Source organism: Haliotis asinina, chromosome 14, assembly GCF_037392515.1.
Source record: "Haliotis asinina isolate JCU_RB_2024 chromosome 14, JCU_Hal_asi_v2, whole genome shotgun sequence".
NCBI classification, from domain to species: domain Eukaryota; kingdom Metazoa; phylum Mollusca; class Gastropoda; order Lepetellida; family Haliotidae; genus Haliotis; species Haliotis asinina.
Genome location: NC_090293.1, coordinates 46,514,969 through 46,538,621, shown reverse-complemented (window position 1 = coordinate 46,538,621; position 23,653 = coordinate 46,514,969). Strand labels below are relative to the sequence as shown.

Sequence of the window (23,653 nt, the reverse complement as noted above, 5' to 3'; positions counted from 1 at the left end):
TGCTCACATGAAACTGAAAGGCATGTGAACATAAAATCAAACAATGTCCCAAATGAATTCCATTCCATTTGCAAAGGACATCAACCAAAATATTCCTCACGCTAAACTGTACAAGAACTGGTTTTAGAAGTAGATTGCGCAGAAACCTTGCGTTCTTTTCCTATTTACAGACGGGCTACTCAAATGTTTTCAAATCCATAGTTGGGGCTCAGATGACAACATTACATAAACTTTTCGCGGGAGTTATCATATCAGCTATTAGCATCGTCCGTGTTGCTCACTTATTAGCAAAATGCCTGTCTCCACCAGAAGACGCTCAACTCGCACGTGTACAGTAAGTACAGAGGATGAAAAATAACTACAGTAAAAGCTAGAGCATGTGAAATCATGAGTAGAGAGACGGTGAACTCTTCCCTAAATCAATATCTTGTCAGTAAAAAAACTAACAGTTTTCGTTCTCAGAAGAAAGAGCAAAGGGTACGATGATAGCCTGTGTCAGCTTTAGATTCCATTGAACATTTTCGGCATTGTCAGTATATTATTTTCATTAAATAATTAATTATGCTCTACGAGTCACAATACCTCCACAGAGCAGTACTCTTGGTATATGTATAGTTTTCATGGTAACAAACAAACCCACAAAAATTGTAAAAATGGAGCAGGGATATCACACGTACATCCCTGAACCTAAACCGAGGAAATGTAGACTTTCTTTTTTAGGGGCTTTGGCATTTGGGAAAATAACGTGTTTCAGGGACTGACTCACAGTGTGAGCAAGACTAAGCATATAATTTCATTAATATGATCATTTATTCGGTTCATTGATGTGACATTTTGAAAAAAATCAAATGCATGCATACTTAACAGAATTTATTGTTAATTTTGTGATATTTTCAGGTGGAGCATGTTAAGAATTTTCGTAATCTATCAACTAATCCACAATTTCATTTTTATTTAACAGATACCAATCTGATCTTGTTTTAAAAATCATTTTTAGAACTGACAGGAATATTATCATGATTATGTTTTGGTACTCCAGAAAGTCGATGCAAAGGAGAATTTGGAAGTGTTGAAAATGAAACCACCAGTAGCACGGGGATCGAAATCCAGCAAGCTTCTCAAAGAGGTAAACAATCATGTTCCAAAGCATTCCAGGAATGTGTGTTGTAGAATTTCATCGATCATGGAAGGGAAAGACATCCACCGGTATCCTCCCTTAAGTTTCATTCTAGTCAAATTATATCACCAGCATATATATTCCTCATATGACAAAGATGAGTTTTAACATGTTTCTGTAATTATATCTGAAGTTGACCCGTGAAGGTCCTGGGGTAGAATAGGCCTTCAGCACCCATGCTTGCCATAAAAGGCGACTCTGCTTGTCATTAGAGGCAACTAATGGGATCGGGTAGTCAGGCTCGCTGACTTGGTTGACACAAGTCATCGGTTCCCAATTGCTTTGATCGATGCTCATGTTGTTGATCACTGGATTGTCTAGTCCAGACTTGATTATTTACTGCTGCCATATAGCTGGAATATTGCCGAGTGCGGTGTAAAACTAAACTCACTCACTCACTGACTGTATCTGAACTTACTGATAGACATATCCAACTTCTAAAAATGTCGCTCTAAGATACATTCCTATCTTTAAAATGGAGGAGTTGTTATGTTATGTGTACTTAGCCCTATTTTGAGAAACTTGATAATTCATCTTTCTCATCTGAACCCAAATGGACTGCAAATGACGCGGATTGTTGCAATATTATAGTGGCCTGAAACAGTTGTGAGATGTGAGTACTGAAGCTCTTCTTAAGTAATATGATCATGATGAATGCTTGGATTTAACAAGATTCTTCCTTTGAAATGTGAAATATTCCAGCCAAGTTTTTATTCTTTTATGATGTAGTTTTTTTTTTAAAAAAATTTTAAAATTTGAGAGCTGGACTTGACTGCAGTATTTGTCTGTTCAATTTATTTATTTACAGATCATCAGTTGGAATATTGTTGCAGTCGTGTTAAATACAGCATAAAGTAACTGTCACAATATTATGTGTACTTGTGCGTTTCATGGTGAATGCAGAATCTTGTAATTTGCGCTATTCCCTTCAGTGTATGTGTTAGGATACACTGGATCTGAGTTTCTTTCCTTAGCTGTTTTGGGAGTAAAATGTTTATGACAAGTTCATAGTCTCTTATTTTGTAGAATGTTTATAGAAACATTTGTATTTGCTTAGCTGGAGCCTGACTTGAGGAAAGATGAAGTCGATCAAAAGACAACGTCTGTCCGAGGTAGGAAGAGAAACGTGGCAACCGACATGTCACCTTCCAGGCAGCCGTCGCCTCAGAAGGTGCCGTCACCTCTGAAAACAATCAAACAGATGCCAGTCAAGTCTGAATCTACGGAGTCAGACTCAGATGCTGAAGTGAGTATACAGAAATCACAGTCATGGAAATGTGCCAAGCTGCAGGATTCTCATAGGTTCTGAGGATTTAAGGGACATCCTTCAACTTGTATTGTTGTTTCAGTGACTGTGTCATTGTGATGTGGTACAATGAGACTTTGCTCATAATATCAACCACTGGCCCAAGATTTGATGCCAGGTTGCTGTTAGATTAATCTATATTGCAAGCCTATCTGTGTCCTTAAAGTACACAGGTTGTGGGTTAGCCTGCTGGTTAAAGCGTCTGCTTGTCAAGCCGAAGGTCTGTATTTGATTCCATACATGGTTCACTCAGTTGAAGTAAAGAGTATGTTCTGACGGGTGGTCTTGGTTATAAGTAACTGTAAACGATGTGGATGTGTTTTCCGCCTAGTCTATGAGAAATGCTGACAGTCATCTTAATCTCATAGTCTAGATCCCTGCATACAGGACATAAGGAGTGAGTGAGCGAGTTTAGTTTTACGCGGCACTCAGCAATATTCCAGCTACATGTCGGTGATCTGTAAATAATCGAGTCTGGACCAGACAATCCAGTGACCAACAACATGAGCATTGATCTGCGCAATTGGGAACCTATGACGTGTCAACCAAGTCAGCGAGCCTGACCACCTGATCCCGTTAATTGCCTCCCGTGACAAGCATAGTCGCCTTTTAAGGCAAGCATGGGTTGCTGAAGGCCTATTCTACCCCGGGACCTTCATGGGTCCAAGACATAACTAGCAGAACAGGAAATTCAACTGGATATTATCATTTCTTGTGATTTCGTTCTTTCCATGGTCACATTTTGTTTGATCAATTCATGCTCTGAATATGTATCTCTCAGTCTGAAGTGCAAAATCTGGAGGTGGAAATGCATTATGCCTTTGTGTACAATATACTCAAGAAAAGGTGGGTACAGACATATTTTCAGACCCATGGAGATTCATCACAGAGGTGGCCAACGGGATCAGTGGGTCAGGCTCGCTGACTTGGTTGACATGTCATCTTATCCCAATTGAGTAGATTGATATTTATGCTGTTGATCACTGGATTGTCAGATCCAGACTTGATTATTTACAGACTGCCAGCACATACATAATGCTGAGTGCAACCAAATCATGAATTGTTTCCACTTTTTCTAAATTTCTTTGCAAGTAGAATCCAGGTTTTCTGACTGGAAAATCCATTAGCTGAGAATAGTATCCCTCTGACTATCATTTCAGGTTGATGATGCAGAGGCATATGAGAAGATGCGACAGGAAAACATCAGAGCTAATGCAGCATTCTTAACACAGCTTGGAATACAGGAGGTGGGTTGTGTTGAATACAGGTGGTGACTCATGTTGAATATAGGAGGTGGGTTATGTTGAATACAGGAGGTGGGTTATGACAAATACAAGAGGTGGGTTATGTTGAATACAGGAGATGGGTTGTGTTGAATACAGGAGATGGGTTGTGTTGAATACAGGAGATGGGTTATGTTGAATACAGAAGGTGGGTTATGTTGAATACTGTAGGTGGGTTATGTTGAATACTGTAGGTGGGTTATGTTGAATACAGATGGAATGTAGGAGATGGGTTATGTTGAATATAGAAGGTGGGTTATGATGAATACAGGAGATGGGTTGTGTTGAATACAGGAGGTGGGTCGTGTTGAATACAGGAGGTGGGTTTTGATAAATACAGGAGGTGGGTTATGATAAATACAGGAGGCGGGTTGTGTTGAATACAGGAGGTGGGTTACAATGAATACAGATGGATTTAGTTGAATACTGTAGGTGGGTTATTATGAATAAATATTATGAGTGGTCATTTCTTGTTTGTTTTTTTATCTCTTGATTTGAATAAATTGTTAATGTGTAAATGCTTAATTGTTCGAATAAATATCTTTATATATATTGTAAATATAAATCTTTTGAATCATGTACAGTTAGCTTACTTTCCTCTCCGCTATCTACTGCAGTAGAAATCTACCTGTATTAGGATCAACATGAATATTATTTAAAAGATTGTCTTGAATGTTTTGTCTTTGTCAGGCCAAACACCAGTTGCATGAACTGGTCGTCAAACCAAAGAAAGGTTTAGCAGTGAAGAGGTGAGATCTGACATTACTTTGTGTTATCATGTACAATAGCTGAAATGGAAGGAATTACCATCAAAACGTCCGCACATTCAGAAGTGAGCGAGCCTCAGTAACTTGATAATGCATGCAGAATGCTTGATGACCGTCCATTATCAACCCCATTGTTAGGTGATGTCATTAGTACTAAGTAGCTCAGTTTTGATGTTCAGTCACCTAAGGCTCATTTGAACTTGGGTTTATTATTGACGATATTTCTCACTCACATTTGTCACATGCTGCTATGCACATGTCTCCTTATCATGTTTAATTCCTTGTCTCCCTCTTCTATTTGAAACTTAATGGAACTCTTGAAATCCCATGAAGTTCCCTTTCTTCAAAAGAGGACATATAATCACACTCACCCACAGGTAGCCTCCCTTTCCTCTATGTTACAGTGCCAATATTGGTCATATCTCCGTCTTCGCCCTTCGAAGGATAAGTGGACAACTTGGGGTTCTTTTATGACACCTTTTCTCTTGTTCTTTTGGAGTATTGTGTAAATTTTGCTGTTTATGGTTTTCAGGCTATGTATTAAATTGTATGATGTAAAATTTTGTGAAAATTTTTAGTTTATGTATTTTATATGTGTTTTCAACTTGAAATCATGATTCAGACTTTGTTCAGATTTTGATGAAAATTTGTTTGAGTTGTAGCATCTGATCCACTCTGATTATGTCCACTTGCACTACAGTTTGTTCTTCCAACATCTGCTGCGATCTTTGTCAACATTTATCGACTGAAGAATTTAATTTAATCAATATTTGTTTGCCATTCTGAGACACGCAAGGGACAAGGTAAGACAGTGTCCATCAGTCATGTCTGGTAAGGCTAAGGATTGCGCTAAGAACTGTGTAGTGATTCCTACTGCTGGTGTTTGTTATTCCAGAGATATGCTGGACGTGACTCAGGAGCGTAACTCTGATTTGATGACAGACATTTGCACCGGCGAAGAAGAGATGTACGTTAAAGGATTCATCCATTTCACAGGCTAAGCGATCTTAATAGTCTTCATCACAGAAGAGGAAGATATCATCATCCTCTAAATCAAGGGCTTGTTCCTTCATGTAAGATATTGTGCCTCTGTGCGAAGTGGAGATATTTGATGAATCAACCATACTTCTTCCGGAGGTACCTCTCACCAACAGATCGCAATCTGCCTCGAAGGCAAGGACATCATCTTCAACATCTATGCAGCATTAATCATCGGATGATCTACTTTTGACGCTGACGTCTTCTATGAAGAATGGCAACTCTGCCAATATAGCACACCTACATCGTAGGTCAGAAGAGGCATCTCTGTTCTCAGAGGAACACTCCATGGAGGTCTATACATTCAGTACAGGATTTGATCCTGGACTCTTCAAGGAACAATTCGCGCAAAGCATGATGTCCTTAAGGGATTGACTCATCAGGGAAGAGAGGACTGCCATTTAAGACACCTTCATCAACTGTCATCGCTCATGAAGGCACACCTTACTCTCAAACCTATATGAATATCGAAAAGGACATGCGTTAACGTTTACATTCTCACAGATCATCTCCATCTACAGCCTCTGTGTCATGCTGTCTGGATACTTCAAGGAATGTTGGGTAAGCAGTTCTCAAAGGTTCTGTTGCATCACAGTAAAAAGAATTCCTCATGCAGAAGATCTCCTTGTCATCGTCATCTTTACCCTCAGATTCGGAAGCATGTACACATGCAGGTACCCTTCATCTCAGGAGGAATTCTCAACGAGGGATCAGTCTTTGTCGCAGATATAGGAGGTCTTGCTAAAAGTACGCAGGGATTCTATGTTTGAAGTTTTGTGCTGAATGGAAGGTGCACGAAGGGATATATGTTTAGAAGATGCTCATAAGGTATTACGTTCTGAGGATACACCCCTGCGAAGGGAATAAGGCAGGGATACTCTTCGTCACAACTCCTTAGACAGATTCTCGGATGAAGAAGCAGAGATTATTTTCTCCAATGCGGAAGTAAGTTAGTGAATACCTAAGGGACTGGATTTAGATTCTCCGTCAAAGGAATCAAACAAAGCTTTCACTTACAGGATGTACCTCCTGTCGATCCTATCTCCAAAGCACCGGACAGCCCAGACAGCGGAGCCCCAACAAAACTAAGAAGTACTGAAGCCAACATCCTTCAAAGCAAAACGGTTTCCTTCAGACCACATGGAACCTTTCACGAAGACTCCAGAGATTGATGAAGACATATAAACTTATCAACGATGCATGGCTAAATCTTGTATATATATCTTGTGGATGACAAGAAGTTAGCTCAACTAGATACCACCACTCGTCATACCTTTTATGGTCCTTCTAGATCTAGAGCTATTAATGAAGCATTGATAGCTAGATTCAAGAATTCAAGTACTGAAGAGGACAGCATGATTGTGTCAGCCCTCCTGAAACAGAAGTGGGTCAACAATTTATATTTGCAGCTTGCATCTACATCAGCAGGATTAAGTCTGTTGAGAAGACTAAGGTTTTTATTATCATGCTTCTGGAGTGACTGATTCACCAAACCACAGTTGGTGGAGAAATTGAGGAAGTTGCGAGGTCAGTCTCACAGGAGTCCAGCAAAATTGGGATGATTAAGTCTGTTGATACTTTGGCTACTGCTGTTTGCCAGACGTCGCATTGTTACCCCAATTGTCAACCAAAAAATTATTCCAGCAGTAGAGGAGGTTGTGGCTCCTTTCGTCATTCAACACGGAACAGGACTACCTCTGGTATAGGCCGTGCCTTAGGAGTGGCAGACAGGTCACTGAAGATAAGGTACGAACGAAATGAATGGAGTGTTCCACCCCCAGTCATTTCCATACAACCTTCAACCATGGATGGAAGAATACAGAGGTACTGGGAAAATAGGGGCATACTACAGGACAACTTCGTATCTCAGATACTTCAGGCAGGATACAAGATATAACGAAAGGCCATTCCACCACTTACCAGCACACCACTGGCGCTCACCTATGTGGCTGATCAGACACAGAAATTAGAAGAAGCTATTATTCAATATTCAATATTCAAGCCAGAATGTCGCAAGCGCTACTTTACTCTAGTCTCCGAGATTGGCAATGTCTCCCAGGACTGCTAACCTCAGCCCAGGACATGACACACAGGGGAGGTTACAATTACGGCTGCTTAGCTGCTGCTGACTGACTGATGGGAACCCGATACAGTTACTGGAGAATCTCAAACCATACCTCCTATGGTGGACTCAGGAATTGAACGTCTGCGCAGTCATTATTTATCACTGCAACACTCATTTTTATGTGGACACGTCCCTTCAAGGATGGGGTGCTCATTTCCACAACCAAGTGGCAGCAGGGAAAAGGTGCAGTCAAGATTGCCAGTTGCACATCATTCAGTTGGAAATGTTTCAGCTTTATCACTCTGATGACTGAGCAAAAACAAAGAGGTGGAAATTTACGTGTCTATTTATTCTGTTGTCTTCAGAGACCTCTACAAAAATCTTTGGAATAATGGTTTCAGTCTGGATGAGAACTGTTATTTTACCAGCATATAAAGCAGCAGGACTTGAACTACCATGAGCCTCCAATCCACATGAATTCTGGCATCTATGCTCGGTTTACATTGAAATTGTTCAGTTACAGCAATCATGGAGGGCTGAATTAGAAATCAGATATGGTGTTGGCAAACCACAATGTCGGAGACGTCATGGAGGACGTCCGAGGCATTCACCTAGTCAGCCAATTTGTTGTAGCACAACAGTTAATGGTTCCTCAAAGGTGCTATAAATAGCTCACCCTGATCCGCGACTTGTTGATCCTGAACAAGGTTGTTGGTTGAGAGTCCATGCGCATGAGTCTTATGACTAGCATAAGTGATCATAAACCCTGTATGTATTTGGATAATTTGTCATATATGGGTTGTAATGTGGCAGATGAACACATCTAGCACTGAGTAACGATGTACATACTTCCCATATGGGGGGATATTCAGGACATTTGCAGGAAGATTGTATCCAAGAAGTGGCATGACCCACCAGCATATCCGTTGGATACTGTGAGCAATTAAGCATGAGTCAGGAAAAGGGAAAAAAATATGTAATTTTCGGAATAAAATTGATATTTTATACTTATCCTGACTCATGAGATCAACCCTTCCAATATCCCCTTCAAGGCACTTGGATTTGTGTTTTGGAGAGAGTGGCAAATATGGCCGGTCATGAGACCAATACTGGCACCAAAACATAGAGGAAAGGGAGGCTACCTTTGAGTGAGTGATTATACATCCTATTTTGAAGAAAGGGAACTTCATGGGATTTCAAGTGTTCCACTAACTTTTGAATAGAAGAGGGGGACAAGCAATTAAGCATGAGTCAGGAAAAGTATAAAATATTAATTTTATTCAGAAAATTACAGTTGCCAGTGCCAACCATGACAAAAGTAAATAGTTACATAAAATGCGTCATACAGCAATGAAAACATCAACTGGAACTCTAACGTTGTTGAAGATGGAAAAAATGGAGGCTGATAGTATCTGCAAAGGTCAAGGTTAAATATTGTCACTATCAATATTGACATCGCCTGTTTTGTTCTATGACCTTTCCATGTTTGTAAACAGTATGTCAGTGACCTCCGTTTGTTAGAAGTATACCCTTCAAAACTGCTGCTGTTGTTCAACCTACATTTTAGTTAGATGTCATGAAAACTATATATAGTTTGTTTTTTGGGACAAATAGGATCTGCTTGTACAGTCATTGTCACATGCTGTCAGATGCTTTAGCTCCCAGTAGCCCAATTTGTTTTAGAACTTTTTATTTGCAAGTACACAGACCCTTTTCACAAACGTTTCATATGTCTAAGACTTTGCAACTTTCCTTGTGGCATTCCTGCCTGATATGCTGTAGCATTGACTTGCGACAGTCATAGCGCTACAAGAGGCCCTGATTGTTTGTTTCAGGGTGCCTAAACCACGTGAAGTTTTACCTCGGAGACGAAGTTTACGTATACAGAACGTGGCCCCACCGAAACCGATTTATGTGCCAGAGGAACTCACAGTTCAAGTTGATGAACATGTAAGCTTCATTGTGTTCATGTAGCAGGGTTCAGTTTACGAAGGTTTAACTGCAGTTTAATATACCTGGTAGTTTCGTTGTTCATATTGACTCAGAACCATTGTTATTTGAACCAAACAGTGGGCAGGTTCTTAGTTCTAGTGCTTTTTATTAGACTGAATTCTTTTTTCAGAAGTCCTCCTTGGGGGACATACCATTATTTTAATGTCCATTTATAATCCTTTGACAGTTGTAACTATATTTTGTTATGGGGGATAGGGGTGACATATGGGCGAAGGTCCCACCCTCCAAAAAGACATAAGGGCAAGGAGAGTACTTCTTCAGTTGTGCACACGAGGGGTAAGCTGGCCAAGACTGTGGAAAAAAACCCTTCTTCCTCTACCCTATCTACATCTGCACAATCCTCTTTTACATCTGAACCAATAACGTTAAGAGATTTGTTGTCTATCTTGCAGCAGCAGATTACCTCATTTCGGTCACTTATCACCATGTCAGCAAGTCACATATATTTTTTTACTAATTTAATAGTTCTCGGGTATCAAAGATCCAGGTTCTTCATTTGCCCTTTTTCCCATTTTCAGCCCCGCCCCCCTCCTGGCCCACTGGCGATGTTGGATAGTCTGATTGAACACCTTGACGAAGATGCTCACAGAGACTTTTCCTCATCTGTACTGACATCTTGCAGCAAGACCACGCCCATTAAACCCATCTGTGCAGACCTGCAAGGGTGTGTTGGATACAGAATATATATTCATTCACCTATCAGCAGGGATGGTATGGTAGCCTAGAAGCTAAAGTGTTGACTTGCAGGGGTTAAAAAGTCCCATTGCCTGACGCTGGGGACAAGTCAGGTTTCATTTCAGGCAATCAAATTATGGTAGTTTGCTTGTCTGTGGGCTACTAGATAATTTCCGCTTGTGGTTTCAAACTGAAAATAAGCTTTGATTTCATTTCATGTCTGCTCAAAATGTAGCTATTAAATTTCGTGGTGATAATAAAGTAGAGTTATCTTTCTTTCTTTACTATTTATCACTTTTCGATATTTTCGTTTCTTTTTGAAGTATTGAATCTGGACTAGTACATGGAAAAACATGTATAAATGATGTTGCATAAATGCAGTGCTATCGAATGTGGCTTAAACTCCATTTCACCCCTCTCTATAATAACAATAGTATTTTAAAGATCTGATCCCTTGATTAAACAGAAAACGTCAAGCACCCAGAGCCTATTTATCCTCGATGAAGTGTAGTGTGATGGGTGCAGCACATTTTCTGTCTCATCAGCAACTTGCGGAATCAATTTCTATTGTCATGCACTGCACGTGTACTAGCCCACAAGGTCAAGTTGATGTTTGAATCCTGCTATGTGAAATATCATTCAGTCATACCTCTTGAAGTGTTTGCAGATGTCCCAGCTGTAATATTTAGCTAATGTACTGTTATTTTTCTTCTAAGGTTCATGAAAGATTTCTCCAAGATTTGTCTGACTGAGGATCACGTAGCGAAGGTCGTGAAGGACCGAATCTTCTCAATTAAGATCCACCCGACCAAGGATAAGGTGCTGGTTGCCGCTGGTGACAAGTGGGGAAGAGTGGGCTTCTGGGATGTGGTGAGTGTGGCAAGGGTGTTTCATCCAGCTTTTTCATAGCTTTGGGAGCTGTGGCAAAATAATCCATGGGAACCAAAACGGACTCAGAGCAAAAGTAGTCTCAAATGTTCTGATTTTGGATTTAGCAGAGAAAAGTTCAAACTTGTCCAGCATGTTGGGTAATTTGTTGTCGCACATTGGCTGGTCAAGATGTTGTTTTTTAGCAATATTTTCATTCTTGACCTTGACCTTTGTGTTTTTCCTCAATGCTAGTTTTTTTCCACCATTCAGTTCCTTGCATAATAAACATCACCTGTGGAACCACTGGACCAGTGAAGCTGAAACTTCTCATGCTTCAATGAAGACACCCTGACTAATATTTTTCAAGAGCAGACATAGCAACAATGCAAAAGCTCCTTATGGCCAATTTTGTTCAAAAAGTGCTCAAATTTGGTATATTTGTAGTTACTTGCCACATGTTTTGGTAGTAGGTTCACCTTTTTCTTTAGTCTCCATTTCATATTCAGTTTTGACCTTAAATTGATCCTGCTTATAGCATTTTGTTCCAATGAAAATTTGGATCTGAAAACCTCTTAGGACTGACTAACCGGAGAAGTTTCACTTTGGCATGTATGCTTTTTCTCAACATAAGCTAACTCTTGAATTGTTTTGATGTTAGTCTTTTACTTTCTGTTATATCTTTGTTCGTTTGAACTAATGAGCTCAAGTTTTTCATTAATTCACCATAAGTTCATCCCTAAATGCCGAAGTTACTTCAATTTATTATTAACATTTGTATGGCACCTATATCCAGTTCAACTGCTCAAAAGTGCTTTGTTTTCCCCGATCATTGGATGTCCTTCATGATGGCTCGTTGTATTTCAATCTCAACTCCCTGGGGAGTATACAGCTCTTGCAGCAGACAAGGCACACTGAGTTTATATGGCTTTCCCACCCATACGAGGTGCTCAGTCACAGCTGGGTGGACTGGGACAGTACTTTGTTCATGTTTACTGCATGATGCTGTACCCACAACTAGGTGTTCGAACATATTTATGTGGCCACCATCTGGTCATCAACCAACGGATTTGTGGGTTCTTTTAAGTGCACAGGGTTGTGTACTGCACACTAGGGGTTGTGACAATACTGAAAGAATCTGCACACAAAGTTGACACAAAGGTTTTTACACCCGGTCATTGGTGGGCTCAATCCCAGCATTTCCAAGCTGGCTGGATCACTAGACCGGTGCTTTAGTTAGCTCTCAACCGTGTGATAGAATGCTATTAATTGGTGAACTGGCAGGATGGAACAGTATGTTACAATCCTCGGACTTCGAGCTAGCTACATTGGACAGCTCTCCCACCACCTTCATCAAATGATTTGCAGAGCATTGTTGATCTATTTTATATTTTTGCATCACTGAACCATTGTCAAGAATATTCTTTATATCCCACGGATTCTCTTCTGTTTACGACATTACTGAAAGAGTCAGACAACAACAACCAGTTTAACCAAAACATCCATAACCCTGCTTCTTTCCAGATGAGTTCCGACGAGCATGATGGTGTAGTGGCATACTGCCCCCACTCCCGCCCTGTCAACTGCCTCCACCTCCCTCCCTGGGCACCCCTCAAGATTTACTCCTGCAGCTACGATGGCAGCCTCAGATGTGGGGACTTTGAGAAGGGTGTCTTTGACGAGGTACATTGTCATACTGATGTCTTGTGTGGTTTGAAACTTTGATGTTAATGTTAAAGGTGGTCATTAAACCATACGTAAAGGCTGGAGGACATGGTGTATCACATGACTGTTATATGTCCTGCACATGACAGTGTAACTACTGTGAAAACTACCGTACTGATTATTGTAATAATTTATTTACTAATTCAAGTAAACATTGAATTATCTTGTGTTGTGTCACACATACCAGGACCAGTCATATAGCTAATTCTATGTGAGGCCTTCAGTTCAGCATGTATGGAATGCCATTGTCATGGTGTTCATTATTAAGGACAGTGTGCAATATAACCTCTGGCCCACTATCCCGTGGCTACTGAGTATCCAGTAAGGCCAGGAAATCTTTTCAAGTGGTTATTTTGTGAATGTATCACTCTCTACGACTTGTTGAGGTATAATACACTATTAAGCGTGCAAGAGTATGGCCTGATTAAAAGGTTTATCATATTAGTAGATTAATGATGCAACACATGTCTACATTCAGGATTAGGATTTAGGATTAGTTCAATATATTATGGACTAGTGACTTTACGGCATAGTTAGCCTGACTGGCTGACAGCATTTGGAAACTATTTGGCACACTGTATAGGTGTCACTGTATAGGTGTCACTGTTGTAGGTGTCACTGTATAGGTGTCACTGTATAGGTGTCACTGTTGTAGGTGTCACTGTATAGGTGTCACTGTTTAGGTGTCACTGTATAGGTGTCACTGTTGTAGGTGTCACTGTATAGGTGTCACTGTTGTAGGTGTCACTGTATAGGTGTCACTGTTGTAGGTGTCACTGTATAGGTATCACTGTTGTAGGTGTCACTGTATAGGTGTCACTGTATAGGTGTCACTGTTGTAGGTGTCACTGTATAGGTATCACTGTTGTAGGTGTCACTGTATAGGTGTCACTGTTGTAGGTGACACTATAGGTGTCACTGTTGTAGGTGTCACTGTATAGGTATCACTGTTGTAGGTGTCACTGTATAGGTATCACTGTTGTAGGTGACACTGTATAGGTGTCACTGTATAGGTGTCACTGTTGTAGGTGTCACTGTATAGGTATCACTGTTGTAGGTGTCACTGTGTAGGTGTCACTGTTGTAGGTGACACTGTATAGGTGTCACTGTATAGGTGTCACTGTAGTAGGTGTCACTGTATAGGTGTCACTGTTGTAGGTGTCACTGTATAGGTGTCACTGTAGTAGGTGTCACTGTTGTAGGTGTCACTGTTTAGGTGTCACTGTATAGGTATCACTGTTGTACGTGACACTGTATAGGTGTCACTGTTGTAGGTGTCACTATATGTGTCATGGTGTAGGTGTCACTGTATAGGTGTCACTGTTGTAGGTGTCACTGTATAGGTGTCACTGTTGTAGGTGTCACTGTATAGGTGTCACTGTATAGGTGTCACTATTGTAGGTGTCACTGTATAGGTGTCACTATTGTAGGTGTCACTGTATAGGTGTCACTATTGTAGGTGTCACTGTATAGGTGTCACTGTGTAGGTGTCACTGTATAGGTGTCACTGTTGTAGGTGTCACTGTATAGGTGTCACTGTTGTAGGTGTCACTGTATAGGTGTCACTGTTGTAGGTGTCACTGTATAGGTGTCACTGTTGTAGGTGTACTCTCGTCCAGATGATGAAGACACGCTTCTCCGCAACTTTGACTTCACCTCGGAGCATGTGATGTTAGTGTCCCAAACTGACGGCTGTGTTGCTGTAGTGGATGTACGGACACCCCAGTGAGTAGTCTGGTCGTAGGAATTCTAGATACATTTCTGCAGTCGATTGGTCACAAGAAGCAATATAGTGATTATGGCATCCTAGCATGGTCAGCTGGCTCACTACATGCTGTCATGCCCAATATTTATTGTTGCTCGTGTTATCAATCACTAGATTGACTGGTCCTGATTATTTACAGGCTTTTATCATACAACTGGCACTAAACAAGTAAACGCTGTTCATGTTTACCAGTAGGAATGAGTAGGAAACAAGTAAACACCGTTCTTGTATACCAAAAGGAATGAGTAGGAGACGAGTAAACACTGTACATTTATACCAATAGGAATGAGTAGGAGACGAGTAAACGCTGTTCACGTATACCAATAGGAATGAGTAGGAGACAAGTAAACGCTGTTCTTGTATACCAAAAGGAATGAGTAGGAGACGAGTAAACGCTGTACATTTATACCAATAGGAATGAGTAGGAGACAGGTAAACGCTGTTCACGTATACCAATAGGAATGAGTAGGAGACAAGTAAACGCTGTTCTTGTATACCAAAAGGAATGAGTAGGAGACGAGTAAACGCTGTACATTTATACCAATAGGAATGAGTAGGAGACAAGTAAACGCTGTTCATGTATAATGAGTAGGAGACAGGTAAACGCTGTTCATGTATACCAATAGGAATGAGTAGGAAACAAGTAAACACTGTTCTTGTATACCAAAAGGAATGAGTAGGAGACGAGTAAACACTGTACATTTATACCAATAGGAATGAGTAGGAGACAGGTAAACGCTGTTCACGTATACCAATAGGAATGAGTAGGAGACAAGTAAACGCTGTTCTTGTATACCAAAAGGAATGAGTAGGAGACGAGTAAACACTACATTTATACCAATAGGAATGAGTAGGAGACAGGTAGACGCTGTTTACGTATACCAATAGGAATGAGTAGGAGACAAGTAAACGCTGTTCTTGTATACCAAAAGGAATGAGTAGGAGACGAGTAAACACTGTACATTTATACCAATAGGAATGAGTAGGAGACGAGTAAACGCTGTTCACGTATACCAATAGGAATGAGTAGGAGACAAGTAAACGCTGTTCTTGTATACCAAAAGGAATGAGTAGGAGACGAGTAAACGCTGTACATTTATACCAATAGGAATGAGTAGGAGACAAGTAAACGCTGTTCATGTATACCAGTAGGAATGAGTAGGAGACAAGTAAACGCTGTTCTTGTATACCAAAAGGAATGAGTAGGAGACGAGTAAACGCTGTACATTTATACCAAAAGGAATGAGTAGGAGACAGGTAAACGCTGTTCATGTATAATGAGTAGGAGACAGGTAAACGCTGTTCACGTATACCAAAAGGAATGAGTAGGAAACAAGTAAACACTGTTCTTGTATACCAAAAGGAATGAGTAGGAGACGAGTAAACGCTGTACATTTATACCAATAGGAATGAGTAGGAGACAATTAAACGCTGTTCATGTATAATGAGTAGGAGACAATTAAACGCTGTTCATGTATAATGAGTAGGAGACAAGTAAACGCTGTTCATGTATAATGAGTAGGAGACGAGTAAACGCTGTTCTTGTATACCAATAGGAATGAGTAGGAAACAAGTAAACACTGTTCTTGTATACCAAAAGGAATGAGTAGGAGACGAGTAAACACTGTACATTTATACCAAAAGGAATGAGTAGGAGACGAGTAAACACTGTACATTTATACCAATAGGAATGAGTAGGAGACAGGTAAACGCTGTTCATGTATAATGAGTAGGAGACAAGTAAACGCTGTTCATGTATAATGAGTAGGAGACAAGTAAACGCTGTTCATGTATAATGAGTAGGAGACAAGTAAACGCTGTTCATGTATAATGAGTAGGAGACAAGTTAACGCTGTTCATGTATAATGAGTAGGAGACAAGTAAACGCTGTTCATGTATAATGAGTAGGAGACAAGTAAACGCTGTTCATGTATAATGAGTAGGAGACAGGTAAACGCTGTTCACGTATACCAATAGGAATGAGTAGGAAACAAGTAAACACTGTTCTTGTATACCAAAAGGAATGAGTAGGAGACGAGTAAACGCTGTACATTTATACCAATAGGAATGGGTAGGAGACAATTAAACGCTGTTCATGTATAATGAGTAGGAGACAAGTAAACGCTGTTCATGTATAATGAGTAGGAGACAAGTAAACGCTGTTCATGTATAATGAGTAGGAGAGAAGTAAACGCTGTTCATGTATAATGAGTAGGAGACAAGTTAACGCTGTTCATGTATAATGAGTAGGAGACAAGTAAACGCTGTTCATGTATAATGAGTAGGAGACAAGTAAACGCTGTTCATGTATAATGAGTAGGAGACAGGTAAACGCTGTTCATGTATAATGAGTAGGAGACAAGTAAACGCTGTTCATGTATAATGAGTAGGAGACAAGTAAACGCTGTTCTTGTATACCAATAGGAATGAGTAGGAGATTCCACTTTGCAAACATCCCACTAGCAGTGCATGTGAGAAAAAGTAACATATATCCATACAGATGAAACATTTCTAAAGGAATAGAGTAAATTGTCACATTTAAATTCTCTTCATCATCTGTTGCCTCCTTGACTTCATCATTTGCATTTTATCAATCTTGTAAATCCAATATACCCCTACTCTTTTTTATTCATATAGAATACTTGTCTCTACTGTAATTAAGTGATTCTGGAATTGTCTGTCTGTGTGCAGGACAGTGGAGGAACACCTCTACCCATGCCATCAGAAGTACCTGCGGACTGTGAGCATTCATCCTGTTCAGAAGCATTACTTCGTCACGGCATCTGTCGACACGTAAGTCAAGCTGGTCTTGTCCTCATATTGCTGTCATTTTCAGCATGTTTGCAATATGCATAAAAGTGTGCTCTTCTTTAATACTATTCTAGATCCAACTCATTCTTGTACTCTCATTCACTGTCAGCACTTAGTCTGATGTGTTGTAAAATGGTATTCACCCTTACTCACTCATCCGCCCACTCCATTCTTTCCTCCCTCCCTCTCTCAATCATCCGAGGGGCAGTGGGGTAGTGTTCGGTCATCATGTGGAAGATCTGGGTTCAATTCCTGGCATTGGGTACAATGTGTGAAGCCCATTGCTAGAAAAGCTATAAAAACTCACTCACTCACTCACTCTCACTCACTCACTCACTCACTCACTCACTCACTCACTCACTCACTCACTCACTCACTCACTCACTCACTCACTCACTCACTCAGGCATGTAACTACATTGTCTCGATCCCAGAGTCATACCTGTGAAGGTCCCAGGGTAGAATAGGCCTTCAGCTTGCCATAAAAGGAGACAATGCTTGTCATAAGAGGCGAGTAACGGGATCAGGTGGTCAGGCTCGCTGACTTGGTTGACACGTCATTGGTTTCCAGTTGCGTAGATCGAAGCTCATGTTGTTGATCACTGGATTGTCTGGTCCAGACTCGATTATTTACAGACCGCCGCCATATAGCTGGAATATTGCTGAGCGCGGCATAAAACTGAACTCACTCTCACTCACTCACTCACTCACTCACTTATACAGACTGCCATCATATAGCTGGAATATTGCTGAGGGTGGCGTAAAACTAAACTCCCTCTCTTTAACCACGGTAATCTATAAACATTTGGCCTGTGGCACTTCAGGACAGTACGTCTGTGGGACTTGCGGAAGATGTCGAAGAAGAGCAACTCTGCTGTTGCTGAGAGAAGACATGGGAAGTCTGTCGACAGCGCTTACTTCTCTCCAATCACAGGAAAATACATTCTGTCAGCATCAGCAGATAACACTCTCAAGTAGGTGGAGTCTGTATTGATGCAAGATACCCGATAGTGTTAATAATTGCAGAGAAATTATTTCTCCATAACACTTCAAATTAATAACATGATGAAATACTAAGTGTTGTTTAGTCACATGTCTGCCTTGAACTGTATTCATATTGTCGTTCTGATCTGCCCTATTATGATCTATACTTGTGAAGATCTCATAGGCGAATCTAGACGGGGTTGTGCACCCCTTCACCCCTTTTGTCCCTGAAATTTATTAAGTGACCTGTGAAAACGTGTGAAAATGAAGTGTGCACCCCCCATTCTCACAAAGCTGTATCCAGTCTAACCTGGATCCAGGTTGGAATCCTCGAGTTTACCAACAAAATCAGGTGTTCAAACTCACTGACGTGGTCGACACATGTCATCATATGCCGATTACTGAGGTTGATGGTCATGTTGTTGATCACTGGATTGTCTGGTCATGACATGATCATATAGAGACAACATGTCATGGCATCCCAAATGGGGAGAGAAATGCTTATGCTGTTGATCACTTGATTTTCTGGTTTGCGTTTTTCAATACCTTCACAGTCTACTAAACTCAGACAATCAAACAAAATCTTGTGATGTTACAAAACTGTTTAAGAAATTGTTGATATGACTCCTTGTTGTTTAGATATCTGTATAGGTCATATTTTGATGGTATAGGATGAACATATGAACATTAAAACAGAGCTTGGATGAGGTTGAAGTTCTGAAGCTGGTGTTACTGTTTTCAGCATATTTGATAGCTCTGAGATGACAAGTGACCTGCCAATAAAGAAATCTATCAGGTAAGTCTAGTTAACTATGCTCTATTGTCTTTGTTAATTCCTATGTCTTTTTTAGCCCTTATGTACCCCATATATACGTGCACGCACGCACGCACGCACGCACACACACACACAGAGGACAAAATAAGTTAGGGATATTGGTATTTTTATGACTGATATTTTATGAGCTTGTCAATGAATAAATACATCATTATTCATAATTTCAAAATTTACAAATATCCCTAACTATTTTTGTCCAGTATATATCTTGCTGTAGTCATTCCCCACCTCAAACTTGAAAACAGTACAATTAACTATTCCGAAATGTCACTTTTGCACAATAAGGAACTTGATCGTTAACACTTTCCATTATTATAGTTCATGAAAGAACTAAAGACAAACAAACCAGTTTGATTAATTTGAGCTAAACGTCACAGTAGCTTTGCTAGTAGGGTTGAGGTCGCTATCAAATATCCTTCAGTCAGTTAGTCTGAAGCAAACTTTTAGGACAAATGAAGTAACCTACACCAGTTATGTGAACTGTTCTTGAAAAACAAAACTTTCTACGTCTGAAATGTTTTCACAGACATGACAACCATGTGGGAAGATGGCTGACAAAGTTCCGTGCTACCTGGCACCCGGCAAGGGAAGATCTGTTCATTGTTGGCAGTATGGCGAGACCCAGACAGGTACAAGTGGTGTTACTTTGTCCTTCTCTCAACTTGATTTACTGTGTGGTGATAAGGTCATATCATGAAACTGTTTTCACGTAAACTTCATGTCTAGGACCCTCGAGCAGCCTCTGACTGGTTGAGGATGCTTGTTCGATCTTGACTGAAAAGGCCCACCATAACTATAAATGTCTGGACTAAAGAGTATTATCTTACCTCACACATGGATGTTGTTTTCTGATTGGCTGAGCGCTATTCTATTATTTTCAATGTACCCCGCTTACAGGCGATGTATTATTTTCAATGTACACCACTGGGAATTACGAACTCTTCTGGTGCTTCGTGGTAGTACCTATTTGTCTCAAATACCATTGAATCACGTATGAAGCATGGAAATTACCAATCTTTGGCGACTGAAAATCGATGGAAGGAAGATAACTCTAAATCTGTTTATCTTGTGTCGTCTGCAAAATGGCGATTCGCCTCACATTCAAACAGTTCAAAATTAAAATTCAGGTGTTTGGTAAGATAAATACGTTGTTCACTGGTCCCTCGGGGTCCATGGGCTCATGCACCCTTGAGCTCGGGGGAATATAAACAAACCTCGAGGGTACATGAGCCCATGGCCCCCTCGTGACCAGCGAACAACTTATAAGGTAAATCACAAGTTTTTCTGAGTATGATATTTTTACGAAAATTGCAAATGACTTGAGCTCGTTAAAACATCATGACACATTTCGCTCTTCAAAAGCGTGGATAGGTGTCGTGAGCATGGACAGGTTTCATCAAACTTTGGTGTCTTGGCAGATGTCATGTTGTTTTTAGGAAAACATCACTGATTGCACACATGGAACCACTCTAGTGAGCTCAGGTCAAGACTAGTGGTAACCTTTTATATGTGATTGGATTTGCAATCTATTTTTGAAAATAAGGCTTGTCGTAGAAATATCATGATGCAAAACCGTTAGCCACGCGTTGAAATACCATGATAGAAGATAATGTGCTATACAGTAATGCTCAATTAACCACTGGTTCAAAATTATGAATAGCCTGTTTCGAAGTAGCTGTAATGCGGCTGCCTTGAATGACTAGCACTGTTACTATTTAGCTGTTTGTTTGTCAATACCAAATTATTTGCTGTCTTTATTACCTTGAATAGATCAAATTGATACCTGTGAAGATCAAGGTCAGTATTGTCTTCAACAGCCCATGTGTGTCTTAATGAGAGACTAACAGGATTGGGTAGCTTGCTGACTTGGTTGACACATGTCATTGAATCCCAATCGCTTTGATTGATGCTTATGCTTTTGATCACTGAATTGTCTGATCCAGATTCAGTTATTTACAGGCCACTAACATATAGATGGAACATTGCTGAGTGTGCCGTTAACCAACAAACAAACTATATTTATTTGAAAAAGTTTCTGAGTCCTGTGGCATAACACTACAATAGGTTGAATCTGTTTTTCCAGATTGAGCTATACAATGATGACGGTGCATTGGTGCAGGTTCTCACCAACCCGGACTGTCTGGGGTCTGTGTGTTCCCTTAACGACATCCACCCCTCAAGGAACATTGTTGCTGGCGGCAACTCGAGTGGACGTGTACATGTCTTCATGTGATGGCAGGCAGTCAAACATTTCCATGGTGGTAACCCACCATATTGCTGACAGGATGAGGATTTGGTGTCCAAGGTGTTCGCCCAAGTGTGAGCATAATCAGGAAGAACTGGTGGATTAAAACATAAAATAATCAAGAATAACTATGAAGAAACTGCTTTTTTTCTGCAAGAATACAGTTTTGTTAAATATTTAAGTCTTGAGTTGACCAAAGGAATATTTGGTAACTATTGCTGTGCTTAGTATGTGAATGTATTGCCATTTATGCTGAAGAATGTGAGCCATTACCAGCTGGGACCACTGGAGTCCCAACTGAAATATGTTGAGTTGAATGAATGAATATCGCTTTATGTCTCATCGGCAACTCTGGGACTATTTGGGGTAATAACAATGACATTTAACATGCGTTAAGTCCCATCCAGTGTTTTCATGAATTAGTATTACATTTACATATGTGTATAGCATAAAAAGCCAGAATAACTACATGATGTGCTGAACCTTTGTTTAATGGAGACTGCCCAGATAGATACGTAAACCACAGGTAGATGTAGTTGTTTTTATTGTACTGTCTGGTTATCTTCAAGATCTGTACCTGTGAAAGGTAGAATAGGCCTTCAGCAACCCATGCTTGCCATACAGGGCGACTATGGTTGTCGTAAGAGGCAACTAATGGAATTTGGTGGTCAGGCTTGCAGACTTGGTTGCCACATGTCATCGTTTCCCAGTTGCTCAGATTGATGCTCATGTTGTTGATCCCTGGATTGTCTGGTCAAGACTCTTATTTACAGACCGCCGCCATATAGCTGGAATATTGTGGAGTGTGGCGTAAAAGTAAACTCATTCACTCGTTCACTCTTCAAGATGTGACATGAAATGGCTACCAACAACATGCCTGTTTTTTCCTCAGATGTGCAGAATACTGTGGCAATGCACAGGTTTATTTGCATAATGGGTCCTCAAAATTCTGTACAACTTTAGCAATGTTAATGTGTTAGTTGTAGAATAATATGTGGAAATTCTGCAATGTGTTTGTATGTCAGGTCAGTTGGTTCAGACGTCAGTAAATCAACGAATGTTATTTTAGACCAGTGAAGTACAGACAGGACCACTAATTATTGTCCACTCACCTGTCCTGTGGTCAAGTGGGAAATTTTGAAAGGTTTGGTTTCTTTGTCTGTTACCATTAAAGAATTTCCACCTTTTTACAACTTGATGTAATTCAGAGGGCATTGGACTAAGTATTGTCTGATATTTCATGTATGTATCTTACATATGTCACATCAATATGTAAAGATATGAATAAAAAGTATATTGGATACAAGTTGGTTTAATACACTGTACTATATTTAATATGAACACACTTATGATTAGCTGACAGTTATGACAAACAGTTTTGGTGGTCAGGGCCCTTGCTATATCTTATGTCAGGATGCATATAGCATATATAAGGAACTAATAGCCGGTTGTCTCAGTCTAGTTGCCCGTGATAGTGATGGTTCTGATATAAGCTTACAATGGCAGTCATCAAGAAGACTTAGGCAAACAATGGAGACACTTTCTGACTCGCAGTGATGATTTAAACACTGTCTGGTTCATGCAGTGTTGTGTCTGGCTGGTAGGACCAGTGAAGATACAGTTAGAATTGATCTTCAATAACCCATCTTGTTGTAAGAGGCGTCTGGATCTGGTGGTCAAACTAACAGAATCTGGTGGTCAGGCTTACTGACTTGGTTGACAGGTCATTGCAACACCAATTATGTAGATCGATGCTCATGTTGATTACTGGATTAGTCTAGATTGAATTACCTGCAGTTTGCTGTCATGTACCTTGAATATCTTGAATAGAGGCTTAACAACAAACAAACCATTTGAGCAGGGTTAACTTTGGGTCTTTGGCACACAAGACATGTTGTGATGCCATTGTGCCATGGGTAGCTGATACCATCAACCGCTGGTTTACCTGGTCCAGATTCGAACTGTAGGGTCTAATGGTATGTACTCCATGTTACTGAAGGAGTTTCATTCACTTATCGTATGGAATGAATTGACAGTAGTTAAACTGACAACTGTTCAGTTCATCAAACCAACGTTTCAACCTGACAGAAGTCATTTC

The 23,653-nt window shown here is 40.3% G+C and overlaps 1 protein-coding gene across 1 annotated transcript; it reads left to right on the top strand.

Moving 5' to 3' along the window:
* Window positions 1-197: 197 nt before the first annotated feature.
* Window positions 198-22,861, top strand: LOC137261293 (WD repeat-containing protein 76-like). Its single transcript, XM_067799016.1, has 15 exons — window positions 198-334; window positions 1,040-1,126; window positions 2,235-2,423; window positions 3,644-3,730; window positions 4,457-4,515; window positions 9,472-9,586; window positions 10,168-10,313; window positions 11,041-11,194; window positions 12,716-12,874; window positions 14,520-14,641; window positions 17,373-17,474; window positions 18,316-18,465; window positions 19,218-19,271; window positions 19,837-19,939; window positions 21,394-22,861. The coding sequence occupies exons 1-15, from the start codon at window positions 293-295 to the stop codon at window positions 21,541-21,543; spliced, it is 1,719 nt and encodes a 572-aa protein (XP_067655117.1). The 5' UTR covers window positions 198-292; the 3' UTR covers window positions 21,544-22,861.
* Window positions 22,862-23,653: the final 792 nt, after the last annotated feature.

Excerpts from the sequence above, each read along its gene's own strand:
- LOC137261293 (XM_067799016.1), top strand. The coding sequence starts at position 293 with ATGCCTGTCTCCACCAGAAGACGCTCAACTCGCACGTGTACA. Across the intron at positions 1,127-2,234 it reads CCAGCAAGCTTCTCAAAGAG|CTGGAGCCTGACTTGAGGAA; the intron begins GTAAACAATCAT and ends GTATTTGCTTAG. Across the intron at positions 2,424-3,643 it reads AGTCAGACTCAGATGCTGAA|GTTGATGATGCAGAGGCATA; the intron begins GTGAGTATACAG and ends CTATCATTTCAG.